Here is a 19,958-nt window from a genome sequence, read left to right as displayed (position 1 = left end):
AGAAGCAGTCAGAAGGTCATTATTAACTTTAACCAGAGCTGTCTCTGTGCTATGATGGACTCTAAATCCTGACTGAAAATCCTCAAATAAACTATTGTTATGTAGAAAGTTCACACAACTCTTTGGGGACTACTTTCTCCAGAATCTTAGAGAGGAAGGGGAGGTTAGAAATTGGTCTATAGTTGGCTAAAACCCCTGGGTCAAGAGTGGGCTTTTTAAGAAGGGGTTTAATTACAGCTACTTTAAAGGACTGTGGTACATATCCTGATAATAAAGAAAGATTAATCATATCCAGTAAAGAAGTGCCAATTAAGGGAACAACTTCTTTAAGCAGCCTAGTTGGGATCGGGTCTAATAGACAGGTTGATGGCTTCGATGAAGAAAGATTGAAGTTAACTGATGAAGATTGATAGCAGAAAAACAGTCTAAATATATATCTAAGTTTACATTGACAGAAGTCCCTGAACTTGGAGAGCCACTGATAATTGTTGATGGCAGTTGATGATTAATTTTTCTCTAATAGGAATAATTTTATTATAGAAGAAGCTCATGAAGTCATTGCTACTTAAGTTTATGGGGATATGTGGCTCAATAGAGCTGTGACTCTCTGTCAGCCTGGCTACAGTGCTGAAGAGGAACCTAGGGTTGTTCTTATTTTCTTCTATTAGAGCTGAGTAATAGGCTCCTCTGGCATTACGGAGGGCCTTTCTATAAATTTTAAGATTATCTTGCCAATTTGAGCGATATTCTGATAATTTGGAAGAGGCTGTGGTGGAAGTTTGACCGAATAAAGGAAAAATCAAACAAGAGAAATTTGTCCTTGTACTTTATTCAAGCTTCTGCGCAGAAGGATCGACATCACAAGTAACAGTCGTGTCTCCGATGAGTTGATGAGAATGCATTAATACCAGGGTTTTTATATGCATAAGAACAAGAGTTGTGATGTTTCATAAAGAGATAGATGTAGGGACAAATAAGGGAGGCTTCCCAGTGAGGGCCCTCCTTCTCAGACCAAAGAAAAGGAAAAGTTTAGATGTTCAGCCGGCTATAATGTGTCTGTCTTGTATGCTGGTGGTTTTATGTGGTTTATCAGACGTGTGGTTGGGCTATTTTAAGCCTGTCATGTATTACATGAAGCAATGTGGTTTGTGTTGTGTTAAGACGAGTTTTTGCGTGCGCGGAAAAGCCTTCTCGGTGGTGTCAGATCACGTTAACACAAGGTTATATACTGATGTAAAAATTTTTTTACAAGCGCCATTTCCTTTCAGATTTCCTAGCTATTTGTTTTAACTGGCGGGTTTGGTGGTTGTACCACGGTGCTAGTCTCCTATGTTTTAATAATTTCCTTTTTATAGGAGCGATAGAGTCTATGGTTGATCGTAGTGAGCCTGTAGCACTATCGACAAGATTATCAATTTCAGAGGGACTAAAGTCGTTATAGGACTCTGTTAAATTCAGACATGGCATTGAATTAAACACTGAAGGAATCTCCTCCTTAAATTTAGCTAAAGCACTGTCAGATAGACATCTGCTCTAGGAAGTTTTGCCTAATGGCTTATAATCTAATAGTATGAATTCAAAAGTTATTAAACAATGGTCAGATAGGAAAGGATTATGTGGGAAGACTATTTAATGTTCAATATCAATGCCATATGATAGAACAAGGTCAAGAGTGTGATTAAAACAATGAGTTGGTTTATTTACACTCTGACAGAAGCCAATTGAGTCTATTAATGATATAAATGCGTTACTAAGGCTGTCATTGTCAACATCCACATGAATATTAAAATCACCTACAATAATTACTTTATCTGATTTAAGCACTAAACTTGATAAAAACTCTGAGAATTCAGATATAAAATCAGAGTACGGTCCAGGAGCGCGGTACACTATAACAAATAGAACTGGCTGCAGTGTTTTCCAGTTTGGGTGAGAAAGACTAAGAACAAGGCTTTCAAATGAATTATAATTTAGTTTAGGTTTAGGGTCCATTAAAACGCTCGAATCATATTTGGCTGCCGGGAAGTGGATATATGACTGGGGGTGGATCATTTAGGCTAACACCTCCTCGGGCCAACCAGGTCTCAGTAAGACAAAATAAATCAATATATAATGTGTATATTAGTTTACTATATTTAAGCCCACATTTCATTCTTATTTTTGTACTGGGGTTTTATTTTTATTAGATTTTTATGTTAACCCTGTTTATTCCTCTAGGAATAATTTAGTGTGGTGGGGGTCTTTGGGGTTTGGGGGGGGTTTTAAAAAAAAAAAAAGAGAAGAGAAAAAAAAAAAATTTTAAAAAAAAAAAAATTTAAAAAAAAAAAACCCCCCCAAAAAAAAAAAAAAAGGGGCCCCCCCCCCAAAAAAAAAATTTAAAAAAAAAAAAATTAAAAAAAAAAAAAAAAACACAATTCGTTACCCCCCCCCCAGTAATTCATGACTGGTGGGGTGGGTTCATTTAGGCTAACATACTCCTCGTGGTTTTACCATAATTACAACCGACCAATACTTAGTGACCTCCATTGGTTCCGATTGGTCTCTCTAGCAGTAAGACAAAGTAAATCAATATCATGTTTAGGTTTAGGAATAACTGAACTAGACAACTGGGGAGAGGAGAGGGGAGGGGGAGAAACTGCTATGCTAATGAAGTGTAGGAAAACTTTGAAAGTGTGAGTAAAGGGGTTTAGGTAGAACTAGTCTACGTTTAAATGTTAAGTGGGTAAATAACCGCTGTAACGAGTAAAACAAATGTATATTTAGCGTTCACTGACAGAGCTACAGCACCAAACAGTGTACACAGAGCAGGAAGTGAACCGGAAATGAGTCAGTACGCTACCGCGTGGGGATTAAAGTGTGTTTGTTTAGGTGTGATTTTATGGTAGGGGGGGGTGGGTGGGAAACCCCCCCCCACACAAAGACAAAGAAAAAAAAAGGTTTTTTTTAAAAAAAAAAAAAACCCATATATTTTAAAAAAAAAAAATAAAAAAAAAAAAAAAGTTTTTTTTTTTGGTGAAAAAAAAAAAAAAAAAAAAAAAAAAAAATTATTTTTTTTTTTCTCTCCTCCCTCAATAAAAAAAAAAAAAAAAATAAAAAAAAATTTTTTAATTTTTAAAAAAAAAAAAAAAATCAAAAAAAAAAAAAAATTTTTTTTTTTAGAGTGTTTTTGTCTCTGGAGTCTGGTGGACAGCTGTTATCTCCAAAGACAAACAAAGACGCTTTTACTTGATTCTTTTATTTCTGTGCCACTGTTTGGTCTGAGACGCTCATGCTCTCCTGTTTGGTGACATGTTTTTTTGGAAGCTGTACGTAGCAGCAGAACTGGCTGCAGCAGCTGGTCAAGGTCCACCCACTGTCACTCAAACTGGCTCCACCTCAGCTTCCACACTCCCACTGACGGCCCAGCACCATTTCACTTTCCCTTCACACTGCAGGACGGACAGACAGACAGAGCTGGGGCCAAAGACAGCTGCAGGACTCGGGTAAGTTCAGAGAAGACTTTTATAACTTTACATTTTTACACCATGATGTTTTATGTTATAATATTACTACAGTCAGCCCATAATATATGATTAAAGTCAGGTAAGATTGTAGTAATAATACAGCAATCAGGTGATTTTCATTGCTGGTGTATTAATATAAAACTGTCCAAGAATAATGGGTGCTTTGAGCAGTTTGGTTTTTTTTAAGTATTTTTTTTGGCTTTTATTGCCTTTATTTGATAGGACAGCTAAGATAGGCAGGAAAGGGGGGCAGAGAGAGAGGGGATTACACGCAGCAAAGGACCGCAGGTATATATTCAATGTTTTTGTCAGACAGGAAATGAGGAGACGAAACAAAAACTTGAGTTCAAAAGATACAAAAATATCACATTTTGGGATTTTAGGGAAATCCCAACACCGCCTCTGTTAATGCTCAAGTTTTATATGAGCGGTAACCAGACAAATCTTCAGACATTCACAATGTAAACTCTGGAAGAAGCAACCAATATGATGAAAAACAGGAAACAGATGTGTTCTTCTTTTAATAGCACTGACAGAAATTAGCACCAGCCACCACCCAAACACTGAGGTGTAAATGTTCACGGTAGTCAGTTTCTGTGTGTAACCAGTTTGAACCAGTTTCTGAGGCGCCTGTCGTTCTCATAGCAGTGAATTTTACTGAAATCGTTCCACATTTGAACAAAATAACACCTGATATCGTTAAAAAAATAGGTTTATCTGCAGCGTTGGTCTTTTACTCATTACTCTTATCATGAGTAATATTATTACTTTGCTCATTACTCCCTGCCCACAGTTATAAGTTACACTACTAGTTAAATTACTTCTCTGCTACTGTTTGCTTCTCTTGTCCTTCGTTAAACGCAGCTAAAGCTGGCAGGTTTTCTTCTGCAGCCTCAGGTGCCATAAGAGTTACAGGTTGGATGAAATCTAGGTTAGTTATGGGAATCTGAAAATAAAAACTTTACACAGGGAACCTTTGTCTTTTATGCTCTTATTTAATAAAGTACCTTGCAAAGGATCAGCCTTCATCCAGTGAGAGTGTGCGTACAATCTGTTGAGACCACAGTGGGTCTGGTTTAGATCAAGAGTCAGAGGGGTTTATAACCCCATGATGAACGGTTTGTTGTCTTACTGATAAGAAAGTCCTCGATCCCGCAGCAGACAGGAAAGTAAAGCAATAAAAAGTAAATACACTGTGCCCTAAAAACTATTTTTAAAAATAGTTATATTTAATGAAAGGATAAACATCAAAGCAAAGATTTAACAAGATTAACAGAAGCCATTTCCAAATAAAGACATGCTCCTGTCTTAGACCAAACTGAAATTGGTGTGATGTGCAGGCCGCACTACATTTCAGCCTTACATCACGTAAATGTGGTCATTGTATTCATTGAGTTCATTTGCAGTTCAGCGGACATGTGCAGGCTAGGCTATATTTCAACCCATCATCATTTATCACATAAATGTGTTCATTGCATTAAGAAAGTCAGTTCATTTACAATATCAGGAGTTCAGGTAAGGTTCATTTGGAAATGGTGCCAATCATGCTTTCTACAGAGCAGTATAATACAGAGAATCACACAGGTTATTCACAAAATGATTATTTTCCCTCTACATATAACAGATCATTTCTCCGTTAGGTTTCCCTCCTTTTGATCATTACTGGGTAATAACGAAGGGAAAATGACACAGGGTCAAACTTAACGGAGAGGAAAAAGACACAAACTAACACAACTTACATATGATAGTATAACAGTGAAATACAAAACATCCATAATGCACAACTTTTGGCAAGAAAGCAAATAAACTTATTTACTAAAATGTCAATTATTCCTTTATTCTAACTGCATTTCTAGAAACTGCGGGAAGAGGATTGAAGTGGACGAAACGCGAATCATTCGCCCCTGCAGAACCGTGAGTGAGACGTCGTCATAATGGGGTCGAGCTGTACGAAGGGTCAGTGGGACGGAGAGTATGAACGGTCCAAAAGACCAAAACGTGGACGGAAGACGGAGAAAGAAAGAGAGGAAATGAAAAAGGACAAGGAAGACTTTATGTTTCCTTTCACTTATGATTTGTGTGATTTGAACGATTTCAATGAAATGTTGAACTCAGATGAGAGCTGGGATTTTGCGTACGTCTGTGAACGTGCTGCTAAATTGGAGAAAACAGCCAAAAAACTACCCAAAATTCAACCTGAACCACCGGCCGCCGCCACCCCTCCACCCAGGATCACATATGAAACCCAACAACCAATAACTGAGACACTGAATTCAGTTCCACCCAGCGTGGAGAAATTACTGGCACAGCTAAAATTCGGCGGACTTAATTACGACTTGCTCCTTCGTGAGGAGGGAAGCCCGAGAACTGGTCCGCATCCTCCGCTGCCTGCACAAGGCTCTGATGCACCTGTGGAGTCAGCCGTTAGTCCACAACATAGAGCAGAAGAGAAACCGGAGAGGGGAAAAGAAAAGGAGGAGGAAAAACCGAGGTCTGTCGTAGAAAATCCAGTTTGCCAGGTAGAAAAGGAGAGACGTGTGGAGCCTGTGTGGACCCCCGCAGAGCTCCTGAACCTGGTACAAAGCGCCCCCAACCCCATCATAAAACCCAGAGATTTCCACGCGTGGCTGTGTAACGTTTGCAGTGCGTACGAACTGCGTCCCGCTGACGTCCACAAGCTGCTGGAGTTCGTTTACAACCGTGAGTGGAAAAATGTTGAGCAGAACTTTAACATCCCTGGAGCAGACGGTAACGCCGACTGGCGAGGCGCTGATGCGATGGCGACGTGGCTCGACAACGCCTGTTGGGACTCTATTAGTAAATGCGTGTGGCAAAAAGCCAATTTTTCTGCCGTACAGTGCTGCCATCAGAAAAATCAAGAGCCGGTAACGGATTTCCTTGAGCGTTTCCAGCAGGTGTGGGAGTCCACTCTGGGCGTCGATATTGACAGCGTTGGTCTAACAATGATGATAAACCTCTTACAACCTCACGTGGTGGCTGTTTTCAAAGAACGCTGTATTCTGTGGTCGACAGTTAATTTTACAAAGGCCAAACATTGGTTATCAAGCATGGAGAGGCTCGGAGGGTTCGAGCCAAAGCGCAAAGGTCGATGCCCGGCGAAGCAGCTAGGGGATTCTGGACCAGAGCGGCTGCAGCTGGAAGCGCCGCCTCGGTTCAGGCAGCTGCGCAGAGATAAGAGAAGCGATCGGTGCTTTAACTGCGGCACATTCGGACACTGGGCCAGAGAGTGTCGAGCTAAACGTCAACGATACTCTCGAACACATCCGGACGCTTGGACATGGACGCACACGTATACAGAGGCTAAAACCGCCGCTGCTGTGCCCTTCCAGATTGGTTATTATTAAATCGCTGAGTTTTAAAAATGTGCCTTTTGTAATTAGCATTTGATTTATATTAAAACCTTTGTTGCATGTTGTCTTTAAATTTATCTAAATTTAAATTTGATTAACAAAATGAGATTGAAGAGAAATTATACTAAATATGTTCAGCAAAAAACTGCGAAGGAATTATTATTAGGGATGCACGATAATTATCAGGACAGATCATTTCTGAATTAAAATCGGGATTATTAAATTATAGATGATAAATTATCTGTTTTAACCAACCATGAACCACAACAATCCCCAGTGTGGATTCAGTCTGTCACCTTTGTTGCATCAAATCTCTTTCTCTCTCTCTACTGAAAGACATAATTCACTGGTTGAGAAAAACAATGCAAACAACCAGATGTTCTATGTTTACACTCTATAAACAAATGACAAAAAACATTTGTTTGCATCAATCTTTTTGAGTTTTGACAACTTCTAATGAAATTATGTTATGTATTTTTATTTTTTTTAATTACCACTTAAATAATAATTTGATTGCATAATATTGTTTTTTTTGTTGTTGTTTATTAGGCTACACTGTGGAAGCTGTTAAGTTAATTTAACTCAAAAAAAAAAAGTTTAGTAAAACAAAGTACAGAAACATTATTGATCAGTAATTTTAACTGACACTGACTAAAACTTTGTATATTTTATTTTGTATTGTGAAAACAAAATAACTAAAAACTACTTAAACAGGAATGTTTCTGTAACTTACAAAACTATGTTTGTGTAACTTAAAATTAAGAATCTTTTTTAACCTAAATTAAGTTTGTGTTATGTTAACATTTTAAATGTTCAATTTTAATACTTTTTTTGAGTTTAAATTACTTATCACATCACAGTGTACTCATAAAAATGTAATTGTTCCAACTTAAAAGGTTTATGTAAATAAATTAACTAGTATGTTTATCTTGGAACTTTAATTAAGTGGTGGTAATAGGTCCACTGAATTACATTGGAGATTGTGCTTCATGCCATCAGACACTCACCTACCAGAACTACCAGGCTGAGTCTACATATGATTCTAACCTGAAGACGTCTGTCAGTGCAAGCTGAAACCCTACAGAACTGTTACGGCTCAGAAAGACTCTAAAAAACGTTCTGATAAAGTTTTACTTCAGGTTTTCGTTTGCCTGCCAGATCCTGGAGGAGAAAAGGAGACTTTGTGTTTGGTCTCTTGTGTCTGTGTCTCTTTATCTCCTTGATCGTGAGGTCCCTACAACTGCTGTTAACCACGAGAACCCCTTCTAAAGGTGGATCCATCCAGGCTGGATCAATAGGTACAGCAGAGAATGGAAACAAGTAAAGGAGGAAACAAGGAAACGAGTGCACAGACGGGGCCGAAAATCAGCCGGAGGAATGTCCCCACTCAGCCATGTTCCTCCTCCATGGCACAGTGCCGATGTGCCCTCATCCACAATGTAAGAGGATCAGACAACCTTCTATTATGGTCTGTCAGCTGGGGCGCCGTTTACCAACGCTTATACACTGAGAAACAACATTTATTCAACGTTTTTGTTGTAATAACTCCTATCACAGAACAAATACTTTCTCATTTTACTTCATTTTAAAATGTATTAAAAGTATTAAACTTTAGGTCAATAAAGGTTAATCTATTAAATTAACAGTATGTAGTTAAATTTCCTTTAAATAAGCGGTAGTTTTATGATTATTTATAGTTAAAGATTTTGTAAATGTAATATGATATAACATCGGTATGTTTCCATTAGTGTATAAAATAAGAATTGTTATGTTTTTGTTACCTTACAATGAGACGTTTTTACCTACAGAGGGAGCGAGTCCTCTTCTGGCGGAGTCCGCCATGTTGAAGCACCATGTTTCTACATTAAAAGTAAAGTAAAAGTTACACATATATATATATATCCTTACATCTTAAGATAGCTAATGTTTGCAAAAGCTAGCTTACTTTAAATGTTTGATGTAAACAGTTCCAGCTATTTGTTTGAATAATGAACGTATCTGCTTTCGCAGTGATAAACAGATTAAGGACGCCGTACGGCAGCCATCGTGCAGAGAGGTGAAATAGGCGCTGGCCACCAGAGCGTGGGCGGTTCATCACCAGTAGGCGAGAGACGGGTGTGACCACACGTCTCTCAAACTCACGAAGAGGTGACACACTGCGAGCTGAGGTCACGCTGCTGACACGATGACGCCCCCTCCCTTCAGACGACCAGGACGCAGCCTGATACCTCTCCTCCTCCTCCTCCTCTTCCTCTTCCTCTCATCATTGTAGAAATATCCTGTGTTTTTTTTTCATTTATATTTTAGCTTGCTCAGCACATTTAGCACACAAACAGTGTTTTTTTTAGCATTGATGGTTATTGAGATGTTTTGGTTATTCATCAGCAGTTATTAGATCTCCTGCTGCCGGTCTTAAAGCTGCTGTAGGTCAATCTTTCTCTGTATCCCGACAGAAGAACATGAGACAGATAATCTCACTGGGAAAATGGAGTTTGGTATTTCACATTTATGTTAATGTTCATTTAAAGATTCCCATCAGCTCTGATGTTGTTTGGTGTTTGAATGTTTTTATATTGTTCATAAAGATTTAAGAAGAAGAACCTCTGGCTTCCCTCTTTTTTTATTTTTGTTATTCAGGCATAAAAAAATACTGTTGTATATTGAGTAGCGATGATGTGAAGATGTATTGAAGAGAAGTCGCTGACACTGTCTTGATTGTATATAAAGGTTTATTAGTCCAGCATAGGCATAGGCTTTTATAGGGAAGGAACATCTGATTCTTGTGGTGGAAGTTTGACCGAATAAAGGAAAAACCAACAAAGAGAAATTTGTCTTTGTATATTTATTTAGCTTCTGCGCAGAAGGAGCGACACCGGCAAGTGACAGTCAGCGTCTGCCGAGGAGTCGATGATGAGTTCCTCGCTACCAGGATTTTAATATGCATAAAACAAAGACAGAACAAAGAGTCAATGATCATAAAGAATAAAAAGATAAACGTCAGAGGAAGATAAGGGAGGCATTCCCAAGTGAAGACATGTTCCTGTCCCAGACCAAGTGAACCAAAAGCCCACTCCCGTCTCAGACCACAATTGGAGGAAAGTTACGATGTTCAGGCCAGGCTATAAATCTGTCTTCCATTACATAGAGGTGGTTGTTGTATTCATTAGTTCATGTACAGTTCATCAGACGTGTGTAGGCTGGGCTATATTTCAACCTATCATCATGTATCACATAAAGAAATGTGGTCATTGTATTCAGACAGCCAGTTCATTTATAGTACAGCGGGAACGGCCTTCTACAGAACGGTGTAACACAAAGAACCTCAGCTCATACGAAGGTTATTTACTGAATGAAATGGCATTGAAAGGCCCCTATACAGATGTGAGGTCAAAGGGCATTAAGAGGCCCCTAATATTTCCAAGAAAAAGCATGTTATATGATCCTCCTGGACTGCTGACCCTGCATATTTACTCGTTACATATCTTATAACCTTTAGAAGCCACAATAGCTCGTGTGAAACAGTAATAAGATGCATTAAAGACATTCAGAGAACTAAAAGGTAAATAAATAAATAAATGTATGTAAATCATATTCCTCTATAACACTGAAAGCTCATTAAACCCGGGGGCGCCCTCTGCCGGCGGGAATCGGTACTTCTACGACAGTACCGCAGTGTTTACGGCAGTCGGTTATCATCAGGCAAGAGTAGTGCGTACGACTCATTTCACGACAGTACCACAGAGTTTACGGCACTCTGCTCCCACAACATCAGACAACATGGCGGAGGCGGCGCAGTGTCCCGGAGCCGGTGCCGCTTCTGCGGAGCTTCTGACGGAGAATCAGGAGAGTTCAGCCGCGGGGAGAGACAGCGGGACACCGGGGGCGGCTGCCCGGGAGAAACCCGTGTGTCTCCTCGTGCTGGGGATGGCGGGTTCCGGGAAAACCACCTTCGTTCAGGTGAGTTAGCGGCTAACGGTGGCTAACGGAGGCTAACGGAGGCTAACGGTGGCTAACAGCGTGAGGTAGCCGGTAACTGTTTATTAACAGTTTATTAACAGTTTATTAACAGTTTATCTTTATTAAACATCAGTTTACTGATAAAGTGGCGTCTGTATGTAGAATATCTGTGATATGAATGTCTCTTGATGATGTCTGTGCTCCTCCGGCACAGACTGCTGTCTTCGAGCGGTTTGAGACCATTTCTCTGTCTTCTTGTACTAAGGTGGTTAGTGGCATGAAACCCACGAACTGTCCCTTAGATATTATTCCAGCCAAGTTTTTGAAGGAGGTTCTGAGTTCTGTTGGGTCAGGTCTGCTTGTTTTTATAAACACTAGTCTCAGCTCAGGGTCTGTTCCAGCTGGTTAGGCCCCTCCTAAAGAACTCCTCTTCACCCCTCTGTGCTCTCCAGTTTAAGACCTGTCTCCCACTTTCCTTTTCTTTCCAAGGTTTTAGAAAAAGTTGCTTTTATTCAATTACAGACATTTTTGGAGATCAATTCTATTCTTGATAAATTTCAGTCTGGTTTTAGATCCCGACATAGCACCGAGTCAGCACTGTTAAAGGTGCACAATGATATTGTCTGTGGATGCTGGGAATCCTGCTGTGCTGGTGCTGCTGGACCTCACAGCAGCCTTTGATACAGTCGACCATGCAGTCCTTGTATCTCGCTTAGAGCAGCACGTTGGCATCCGTGGCACCGCTCTCCAGTGGTTTAGGTCATACCTGGCAAACAGGAAGTTTCTCTGTCTCGATTGGTGACCACTGCTCCTCAAATGCATCGCTGCCCTGTGGGGTGCCACAGGGATCTATTCTCGGCCCTATTCTGTTTTCATTGTATGTGCTACCTCTGGGATCAATTATAAAAAAACACAACCTGTCTTTTCACTTTTATGCCGATGATTTGCAGATATATTTGCCCATGACACCAAATTAAAACACTGCACTTACTAAACTGCTGGACTGCATCACAGATATAAAACAGTGGCTGTCACAGAACTTTTTGCACTTAAATGACAAACTGAATGCATTTTGTTTGGTTCACCAGCTAAGTCGAATGCTCTCACCACAAATTCTGGCACTCTGGCCCCTCTTTTTAAATCACATGTCAAAAATCTTGGGGTAACATTTGATACTGGGCTCAAATTTGACAAACAGATTAGCTCGGTTGTCAGTACGAGCTTTTTTCAGCTCCGTCTTTTGGCCAAAGTGAAGTCTTTTCTCAGTTGGCAGGATCTTGAGAAGGCAATCCATGCTTTTATCAGCTCAAGACTGGACTACTGTAATGCCCTTTACGTCGGCCTCAGTCAGTCCTCAATTTCTCGTCTCCAACTTGTGCAGAACGCTGCAGCCCGATTTTTAACTAGCACGTCCAGATGCGAACACATTACTCCTGTGCTGTCGTCACTCCACTGGCTTCCAGTCCGTTTTAGAATTGATTTTAAACTTTTGTTGTTTGTTTTTAACACCATTAACGGCTCGGCCCCCTCTTACTGGTCAGAGATTTTAACTTTTCGCAATTGTGGCAGAGCCTTGCGCTCTTCGGGTCAGCTTCTGTTAGAGGTCCCTAGGTCCAGACTTAAACAGTGGGGCGATCGTTCTTTTGCCGTCGCTGCTCCTAGACTGTGGAACAAACTGCCCCCTGACATTCACACCACTACTGATCTCGGCCTTTTTAAATCGAAGCTTAAGACCCACTTTTTCAGATTAGCTTTTAATTCTGAATAGGACAGTACTGTCTCTTAGGTGTACTCTTTTTATCTGCTCCTTTCTGTGCATTTCTGGAAGGCTTTTAATACCCTGCAGTGCTGCAGCACTTTAAATTGTATTTGTATGTTATATATGTGTTATGTATTGTTTCATGGCTTTGTTGTAAAGCACTTTGGGTACCTTTCGGCTATTGTAAAGGGCTATACAAATAAACTTGATTTGATTTGATCAGTTAATGGGATATGCTCACTGTCAGTCACAGCTCATTGATACATTGACTTTATTGATCAGGGGAACTGGCAGTTTTAACTTTATTAAAGTTATTCTACAATAATGAACTCAGCTCTGAAGATAGTTGTAGTTGGCTTCTAATCCTCATGCATCTTCATCTTCATCTTCATCATCAGATCACACCCTCCTGCTGACACACACACACACACACACACTGTGGATTCCTCCGCCGCTGTAAATAGTCCCCACAGATCTTCCTTTGTGTTGAATTAGAGCTGCTCATATTGATCGATCAGGTATCTCTGCAGCGCCAGGTGCTTCAGTACGGTCACATGATCTTCTGACCTTTACCTGAACATTACAGCTCTGATCTGTTGTTGGAGTTCAGAGTTCAGAGTTCACCGTCAGATCAACATCAGAGATCAGCAGCAGGCGACTCTCAGCCGATATATAACATAATATATATAATAATATATATATTACGTTATATATATATATAACATAGAGCAGTATACTTATAGGAAGGAAACTTTGCTTTAACATGAATGGTGTTTGTTCAGCCGTCCTGTTTTCACTGAGTCACTGTGATTGATGATGTTGATGATATTGATGATATTGATGATGTAGATGATGTAGATGATATTGATGATGTTGATATTGATGATATTGATGATATTGATGATAGTGTGATAAAGTAGTGTACTGTATGACGCTGTAGCTTTGTGTGTTTTAATCTCAGTGTTGTTGTTTCCTCCAGAGGTTGACGGCTCACCTCCACTCCCTTAAAGCTCCTCCGTATGTGATCAACCTGGACCCCGCCGTGCACGAAGTCCCCTTCCCCGCAAACATCGGTGAGCACACGGCACAGATATTTAACACTACGGTAACAGTAACTACGGTAACAGTAACTACGGTAACAGTGCAGGGCTCCAGACTAACTCTTTGCATTGGTTGCACTGGTGAACCTAACTATTGTTTTTAGGTGCACCCAAATCTTTCATTGCGTCGCCTTTAACACCATAAGGTCACCTTTTTATCGCTCTCCATTACTTTCATATACTGTAAATGATTTTTAAACAACAATAAGGTGTAGAGAAATGCTTGTCTTTATTTGAAGCACAATTATATATAAAAAGAAAAATAAAGTGTTTAAAGTGCTTCACTGAGCTGAAATTGAACATTTCAAACTCAAACACTAGGCAAAATAAAACATTTCCAAATAAAAGTTCTATATGAAACGTTGTTGACCCGCTCACAAATGCACTATATCCATCCATATTCTGACCGCACTCCTGACAGTACACACAGTGCATTGCGTTACGTCCTTTGTTGAACCTCAGCCAGGGAACTTGTTTCAGCCAGTCCTGTCTGAAGGAATATATTTTGACCTTTTTAATTTGGGTCTCGGAGCCGGGCTCTATCCCAGACTCTGCAATTTTTAAACACACGCAACTTAGCGCGGTGAACAGGACCACAGCCAATCAGAGGCAAAGACCCGCCGAGCTCTGTCTCTTATTGGATCAGAACCCGATATGATCCTACCATGAGTGTGTGAGTTCGGTCTCAGGAGAACACAGAGAGATGATGCGCTTGTGAAATAAATGTATGTTTTCACCCGGGCAGCGTCAGGTGCACCAGTGCGACCTAGAAAAATGATTAGTCGCACTCTTAAAAATTTTGGTCGCATGTGCTCTGGAGCCCTGCAGTAACTATGGTAACAGTAACTGCGGTTACAGTAACTACGGTAACAGTCCTGAGTTTAGGGTTGGTTGTGTGTCCTCCCCCCCGCAGACATCAGGGACACTGTGAACTACAAGGAGGTGATGAAGCAGTACGGCCTCGGACCCAACGGAGGCATCGTGACGTCGCTCAACCTGTTCGCTACACGCTTTGATCAGGTGACTCCGTCTGACTCCGCCTCCTCTGTCAGCTGTTAAACCCAGAAATGAACGTCTTGTCAAGATGTACCAAAAAGCCTCTTGGAGCCACTTCCCAAACTCAGATTTGGTCTGTACAATCTGAAGAAGTTCATGATGAAATGTTATCAGGTTATCATCGGTGGCGAGGCGTCAGAAATCTGCGTTACGCCACGAAAAAGCCGAAGTCTGACTTCAGTTCTCCCATCAGCCCCAAACATCACATTTAAACTCTCAGACTTGTTGAACTTTGACTATTTTACAAACTGAGGTGGTACCAGATGGGACTACAATCCCCACAGTTCCTCTGGGTCTGACTGATCCACAGACTGAGGAACTCTCTGTGTTTGTGTTCTCCAGGTGATGCAGTTCATCGAGAAGAAGCAGCACAATCACCGGTCAGTATCAGCCCCCCCCCCAACATTCACACAATATAAAACTGATTTATAAAGTGACCTCTGACCCCTGCAGGTACGTCCTGATCGACACCCCGGGTCAGATTGAAGTCTTCACCTGGTCTGCGTCTGGAACCATCATCACGGAGACTCTGGTACGTCTGCTGGTCGCTGGCTCTGTCTGTCTCTCTCTGTCTCTCTGTCTCTCTCTCTCTGTCTCTCTCTCTCTGTCTCTGTCTCTCTCTGTGTCTCTGTCTCTCTGTCTCTCTCTGTGTCTCTGTCTCTCTCTGTCTCTCTGTCACTCTCTCTCTGTCTCTCTCTCTGTCTCTGTCTCTCTCTCCGTGGATCAGTCAGTTTACGTTCCTCCTGTCTGTCTCTCAGGCGTCCTCCTTCCCCTGTGTCGTGATCTACGTGATGGACACGTCCCGCAGCGTCAGCCCCGTCACTTTCATGTCCAACATGCTCTACGCCTGCAGGTACATCAGCCTCTCAGCAGAGGGGGGGGGCGGGGGGGGATCTTACCTTACTCACACACATCCCTGTTGATCTGCTGGAAACAGGAAACAGTCCTGTAGATGTTCCTTCATTACCTCTAGCTACAGAACTATATTCATATAGGTTGTATTGCCAGTAGAAATGTACAGTAGGTCTTAAACTGAACCTGTTGAAACCTCCACAAACCCAAACTGAACCCAGCTGTGTGTATTGGCTGTGTGTGTTGGCTGTGGCTTCAGTTGTCCAGCAGGGGGCGCTAACAGAGCAGAAACCTGATGAGATCCAGTTCCACTGCTGTACATACTGCCTGCCTACAGTGTTTACTCCTCCACCAATCTTTTCTCCAATCAGTATTCTCTCTATCTTTCATTCACTGTTAGACAAAAGGAAACACCAAAATAATACAGAACAAAGGAGAGTAAACGGTGGTTTATAAAATGAAATGATGAGGTTGAGTGGCACTAAAGTTCTTGTGTACACTGATTGTTCATTATTCTGTTTTACGGTTAAACTCAGTGTACATTAACGTCAGTTCAACAGAGAGATATTCACTGTGTCATTTAAACACTAACTTCACTATTTTTCAACCATGTTTTTGTGACGAATGAGGATGAAGCAGTTCAACATTGAGTCAGTGTGGAGTGAGAGAGCTGCAGACACATAACGGGCCGTAACGTTTGCAGTGTCTGAACACACAACCACACAGATCTGATGTCAGTCTGAGTCTCACTCACCAGAAGTCTCCTTCTGAAATCTCCTCCAGTTGATTTTAATGAACATTTTAATAAACAAAAGTAAATTGAGTCAAATAAAACTTCCATTTGTACTACAGTTTGAATCATAGCCTCATTTTCAGTTTATTTAATCAGCAATTCAACACAAAAATAATCAGCCTGTCTCACCACCAGCTGCAGCAGTGCATTGTGGGACATTGTGTTTCACTCTGGTCTTCCTCTCCTTCAGTATCCTCTACAAGACCAAGCTGCCCTTCATCGTCGTTATGAACAAGGTGAGGTCACTTCCTGTCCGCTGTGTTTATATTTTACTCTGTTGCTGCTGCTGTTGTTGTTGCTGTTGTTGTTGCTGTTGTTGTTGCTGTTGTTGTTGTTGCTGTTGTTGTTGTTGTTGCTGTTGTTGTTGTTGTTGTTGTTGTTGCTGTTGTTGTTGTTGCTGATTTATTTTCCGTGCGTACAGACGGACATTATCGACCACAGCTTCGCGGTGGAGTGGATGCAGGACTTTGAGGTTTTCCAGGACGCTCTGAACCAGGAAACCTCGTACGTTAGCAACCTGACCCGATCCATGAGTCTGGTTCTGGACGAGTTCTACACAAACCTCAGGGTGAGAGGATATTGATCAGTATACACTGTATCTTTATGGATGATATTGATCAGTATACACTGTATCTTTATGGATGATATTGATCCTGTATTGACAGTCAGACTGTGGACATATGACGGCCTTTAGCTCGTGTTTCTAGAGTTACGTGTTGTTACGAACACGTTAGGAATTGTTAAAATGTGATATTTCTTAAAGGGAGTTTGGTGCAGTGTTAGTGTTTGATTAGTGCTTTAATAATGGGAGTATTGATTACTGATGCTGGCTGATCAGGATTGTGTTTGTGTGCCTGTTTTTAAATTACTTTCCAAATTAAACACAGTGTGTTTGTTATTAATGAGTCCAGCTGTGGGTAGAAACCTGTCGCATTAGTGAGTTAACTTCCTGTGTGTGTGTGTGTGTGTGTGTGTGTGTGTGTGTGTGTGTGTGTGTGTGTGTGTGTGTGTGTGTGTGTGTGTGTGTGTGTGTGTGTGTCTCTCTGCAGGTGGTGGGCGTGTCCGCAGTGACAGGAAGTGGGTTGGACGAGCTGTTCGTTCAGGTGGAGGAGGCCGCCGACGAGTACGAGAAGTGAGTTAGAAACAGGGTTTACCTACAGCTGCTTAACTGAGTCCCTCAACAACCTGCTAATTACTGCTCCTCTTAACGATCACAATCAATCTATTAACATCATCCAGTCATTAGTTAATGTCCCAGTAGTTGTAGAGTATGGTCTTTCAGAATAAAGCATTAATAAGAGCTTTATAATGACTAATAAAGAGTCAATATGCTGCTAATGTAAATGCTAATGAACAACTAGCTCATAGGACCTTAATATGAAGTGTTGTATCTTCTCATGGATGTAACAGCTTTAACTCCTCCTCCTCCTCCTCCTCCTCCTCCTCCTCCTCCTCAGGGACTACCGACCTGAATATGAGAGACTCCGTAAACAGCTGGTGAGTTTGTTTGTGTGTGTTTTTTAACCGTCCGTCCTCACACGTCTCCACGCTTTAACCCACTTCCTGTCCGTCAGATGGAGGCTCAGAACCAGAAGCAGCAGCAGCAGCTGGAGCGGCTGAGGAAGGACCTGGGCGCCGTCCACATGACGAACACGCCTCCTACAGGTAGAGCCAATGATACAGGAAGTCTGTACTCTCAGTTCAACCTGCTTTCAGCTGCATAGAAAAACACAAATACTGAAAAAGGTTGAATCAAATATTAAATGTTGGATGTAAATAATGTTATTGTCAGTGTGTGACAGCAGAATGGAAAGGATCCCTACAGAGAGACCTTTAGTTCAACCACCAACAGCAGACTCAGTAGATACAATGTTGAACTCAGACGGTCTGTTAGTGTTTCCAACAATGGTGGAAAGAAATCCTTCACTGATGAAAACAGCTGGTTTATTATTACTGTTACTTTATTGTTGAATGTTGCTCATTGACTTCCTGTCCACAGAGGACGTGGACATCGCCGGACCCAGTGACCTCATCATGAACCGCGGTAACCCTGACGAGGAGGAGGAAGAGGAGGACAGCGACACAGACGACATCGACCACAGCGGTGAGCAGAGAAACCCGACCGCCCGTTCTACACTGTCAAAAACTAAACGATGAAATAATGCTGATGTTTGTTTGTTTGTTTGTTTGTTTGTTTGTTTGTTTGTTTGTTTGTTTGTCTTCCAGCCACGGAGGAGAGCAAAGAGGCCGACGCCTTCGGAAACTTCCTGACCGAGAGGAAGGAAGTCGTTCAGGTCCGAAACAAAAAGTGCGCGATGCCTGAGGGACTCTGACCCCTGACCTCTGACCCCTGACCTCTGACTGTGCCTGTAAGAAAAGAACGACAGGATGATGGCGAGGGGAAATGAGGAACCTCCTGAAGGTTCACAGACTATCACCTGGACCAGATACTGTAGAAGTTCAGCTGGTTCTCCCTCAGATCTGAACTCTTGGGCTGAACTTCCTGTCTGACCTCTGACCCCGTGACCTCGCTCGGCGTCGCTCCTTCCCTTAAAAAAGAAAAAGTTCTATTTTTATATCGGAAAAGACTCTAATGTTCTGCTTTTGTTGTGTTTTTCTTTACGGTTGACTTTTATTTGTGTAAGCACTGAAAGGATTTCTGACCTTCAAAATAAAAGTGAGCTCTTAGTTCAGAGTTGGTTTTAATTTCGACTTTGTGTGACATCTTCCACCACTTTGTTGTTCTTCACTGCTAACGTAGCCTCGAGCTCCATTTTATAGTATGTGTAACGAGAGAAAAGGTCCGTGTTGCAACAGTCCTCGGACTCTGTGGTTCTGGTGACAGCTGTCAGACTGATGAAGAGTCCACTGGGACTCTTCACTGTTCTCTTTGATGTACAGACACACATCTTTCACTCAGTAACATCATTAAGTGAACAAACTAACCTCAGCTCTCTCGTATAGTTCTTATTGTTTGATGTAGAGAAGCTGCAGTTAGTTTGAAGGTAAAACGAGACAGACAGAGTTCTGATGAAATATTGTTGCCATTGTTGTGCAGAGATTCCCAGACTGAATCTGGTTCTCCAGATTTAACAAAACAGGTAAAAACCTTAAAAATGTCACATCATGATTTTAATAGTTAATAGTTTTAATGATCCTTCCCACACTGATCACAGCTCGTATCTCAGTATCTGTAACACACATCGATGGATGTGCAGCTGCTTCTCTACAGCAGCTCTGCAGCCTGATGTCCTGCAGTTCGAAGACTTATTGACCTCAGTATTGTGTTATCACTGGTAGAAACAGTGGACACAATAATGGAAACAGCTGTCACTATGAGACAGGGAATCAAACTCCCTCTCTCGCTCTCTGTTTGTTGAATGTGTTGTGATGCTTTGTTCTGGGCTGTGTCTGATCGATCGGTGTGATTGATCCGTGTTGTTGGGCTGTCTCTGCTGACAGGAGCTGTGTTTGTTGGAGCTCTTTGTCTTCATTCATGTCTGAGTTGTGTGAATGGATCCTCCGCCTGCCGACCATCTGCCAGCGCTCTGCCAGCCCGCGCTCTTC

General features: G+C 41.5%; 2 protein-coding genes across 5 annotated transcripts; both read left to right on the top strand.

Moving 5' to 3' along the window:
• Positions 1-3,172: 3,172 nt before the first annotated feature.
• On the top strand, positions 3,173-9,701 carry LOC127351337 (uncharacterized). 4 transcript variants are annotated; one of them, XR_007880860.1, is made up of 4 exons: positions 3,173-3,482; positions 5,360-8,313; positions 8,683-8,744; positions 8,976-9,701. XR_007880860.1 is itself a non-coding variant. In XM_051378803.1 (2 exons), exon 2 carries the CDS (start codon positions 5,438-5,440, stop codon positions 6,866-6,868), a length of 1,431 nt encoding a protein of 476 aa, XP_051234763.1. In that variant the 5' UTR covers positions 3,173-3,482; positions 5,360-5,437; the 3' UTR covers positions 6,869-8,517. The 4 variants fall into 4 exon arrangements, 1 of the variants encoding a protein (XP_051234763.1); XR_007880858.1 differs by having other exon boundaries at positions 8,885-9,701; XR_007880859.1 differs by lacking the exon at positions 8,683-8,744 and having other exon boundaries at positions 8,885-9,701.
• Positions 9,702-10,616: 915 nt separating this feature from the next.
• On the top strand, positions 10,617-19,084 carry gpn1 (GPN-loop GTPase 1). The gene is made up of 13 exons (XM_051378805.1): positions 10,617-10,831; positions 13,570-13,663; positions 14,604-14,710; positions 15,089-15,126; positions 15,200-15,278; positions 15,505-15,599; positions 16,582-16,627; positions 16,813-16,959; positions 17,441-17,523; positions 17,849-17,888; positions 17,966-18,056; positions 18,391-18,495; positions 18,618-19,084. The coding sequence occupies exons 1-13, from the start codon at positions 10,652-10,654 to the stop codon at positions 18,722-18,724; spliced, it is 1,212 nt and encodes a 403-aa protein (XP_051234765.1). The 5' UTR covers positions 10,617-10,651; the 3' UTR covers positions 18,725-19,084.
• The last annotated feature ends 874 nt before the right edge of the window (positions 19,085-19,958 follow it).

Source organism: Dicentrarchus labrax, unplaced genomic scaffold (genome assembly GCF_905237075.1).
Source record: "Dicentrarchus labrax unplaced genomic scaffold, dlabrax2021, whole genome shotgun sequence".
Lineage (NCBI taxonomy): Eukaryota > Metazoa > Chordata > Actinopteri > Moronidae > Dicentrarchus > Dicentrarchus labrax.
Note: the sequence above shows the minus strand (reverse complement) of the source record. Positions and strands in the feature narration are given on the sequence as shown.

What these genes read in the sequence shown, in the direction of transcription:
- LOC127351337 (XM_051378803.1), top strand. Translation starts at nt 5,438, where the DNA reads ATGGGGTCGAGCTGTACGAAGGGTCAGTGGGACGGAGAGTATGAACGG.
- gpn1 (XM_051378805.1), top strand. Translation starts at nt 10,652, where the DNA reads ATGGCGGAGGCGGCGCAGTGTCCCGGAGCCGGTGCCGCTTCTGCGGAG. An exon ending in AAGAAGCAGCACAATCACCG is followed by an intron (nt 15,127 to 15,199) that starts GTCAGTATCAGC and finishes TGACCCCTGCAG; the next exon opens with GTACGTCCTGATCGACACCC. An exon ending in TCATCGTCGTTATGAACAAG is followed by an intron (nt 16,628 to 16,812) that starts GTGAGGTCACTT and finishes CCGTGCGTACAG; the next exon opens with ACGGACATTATCGACCACAG.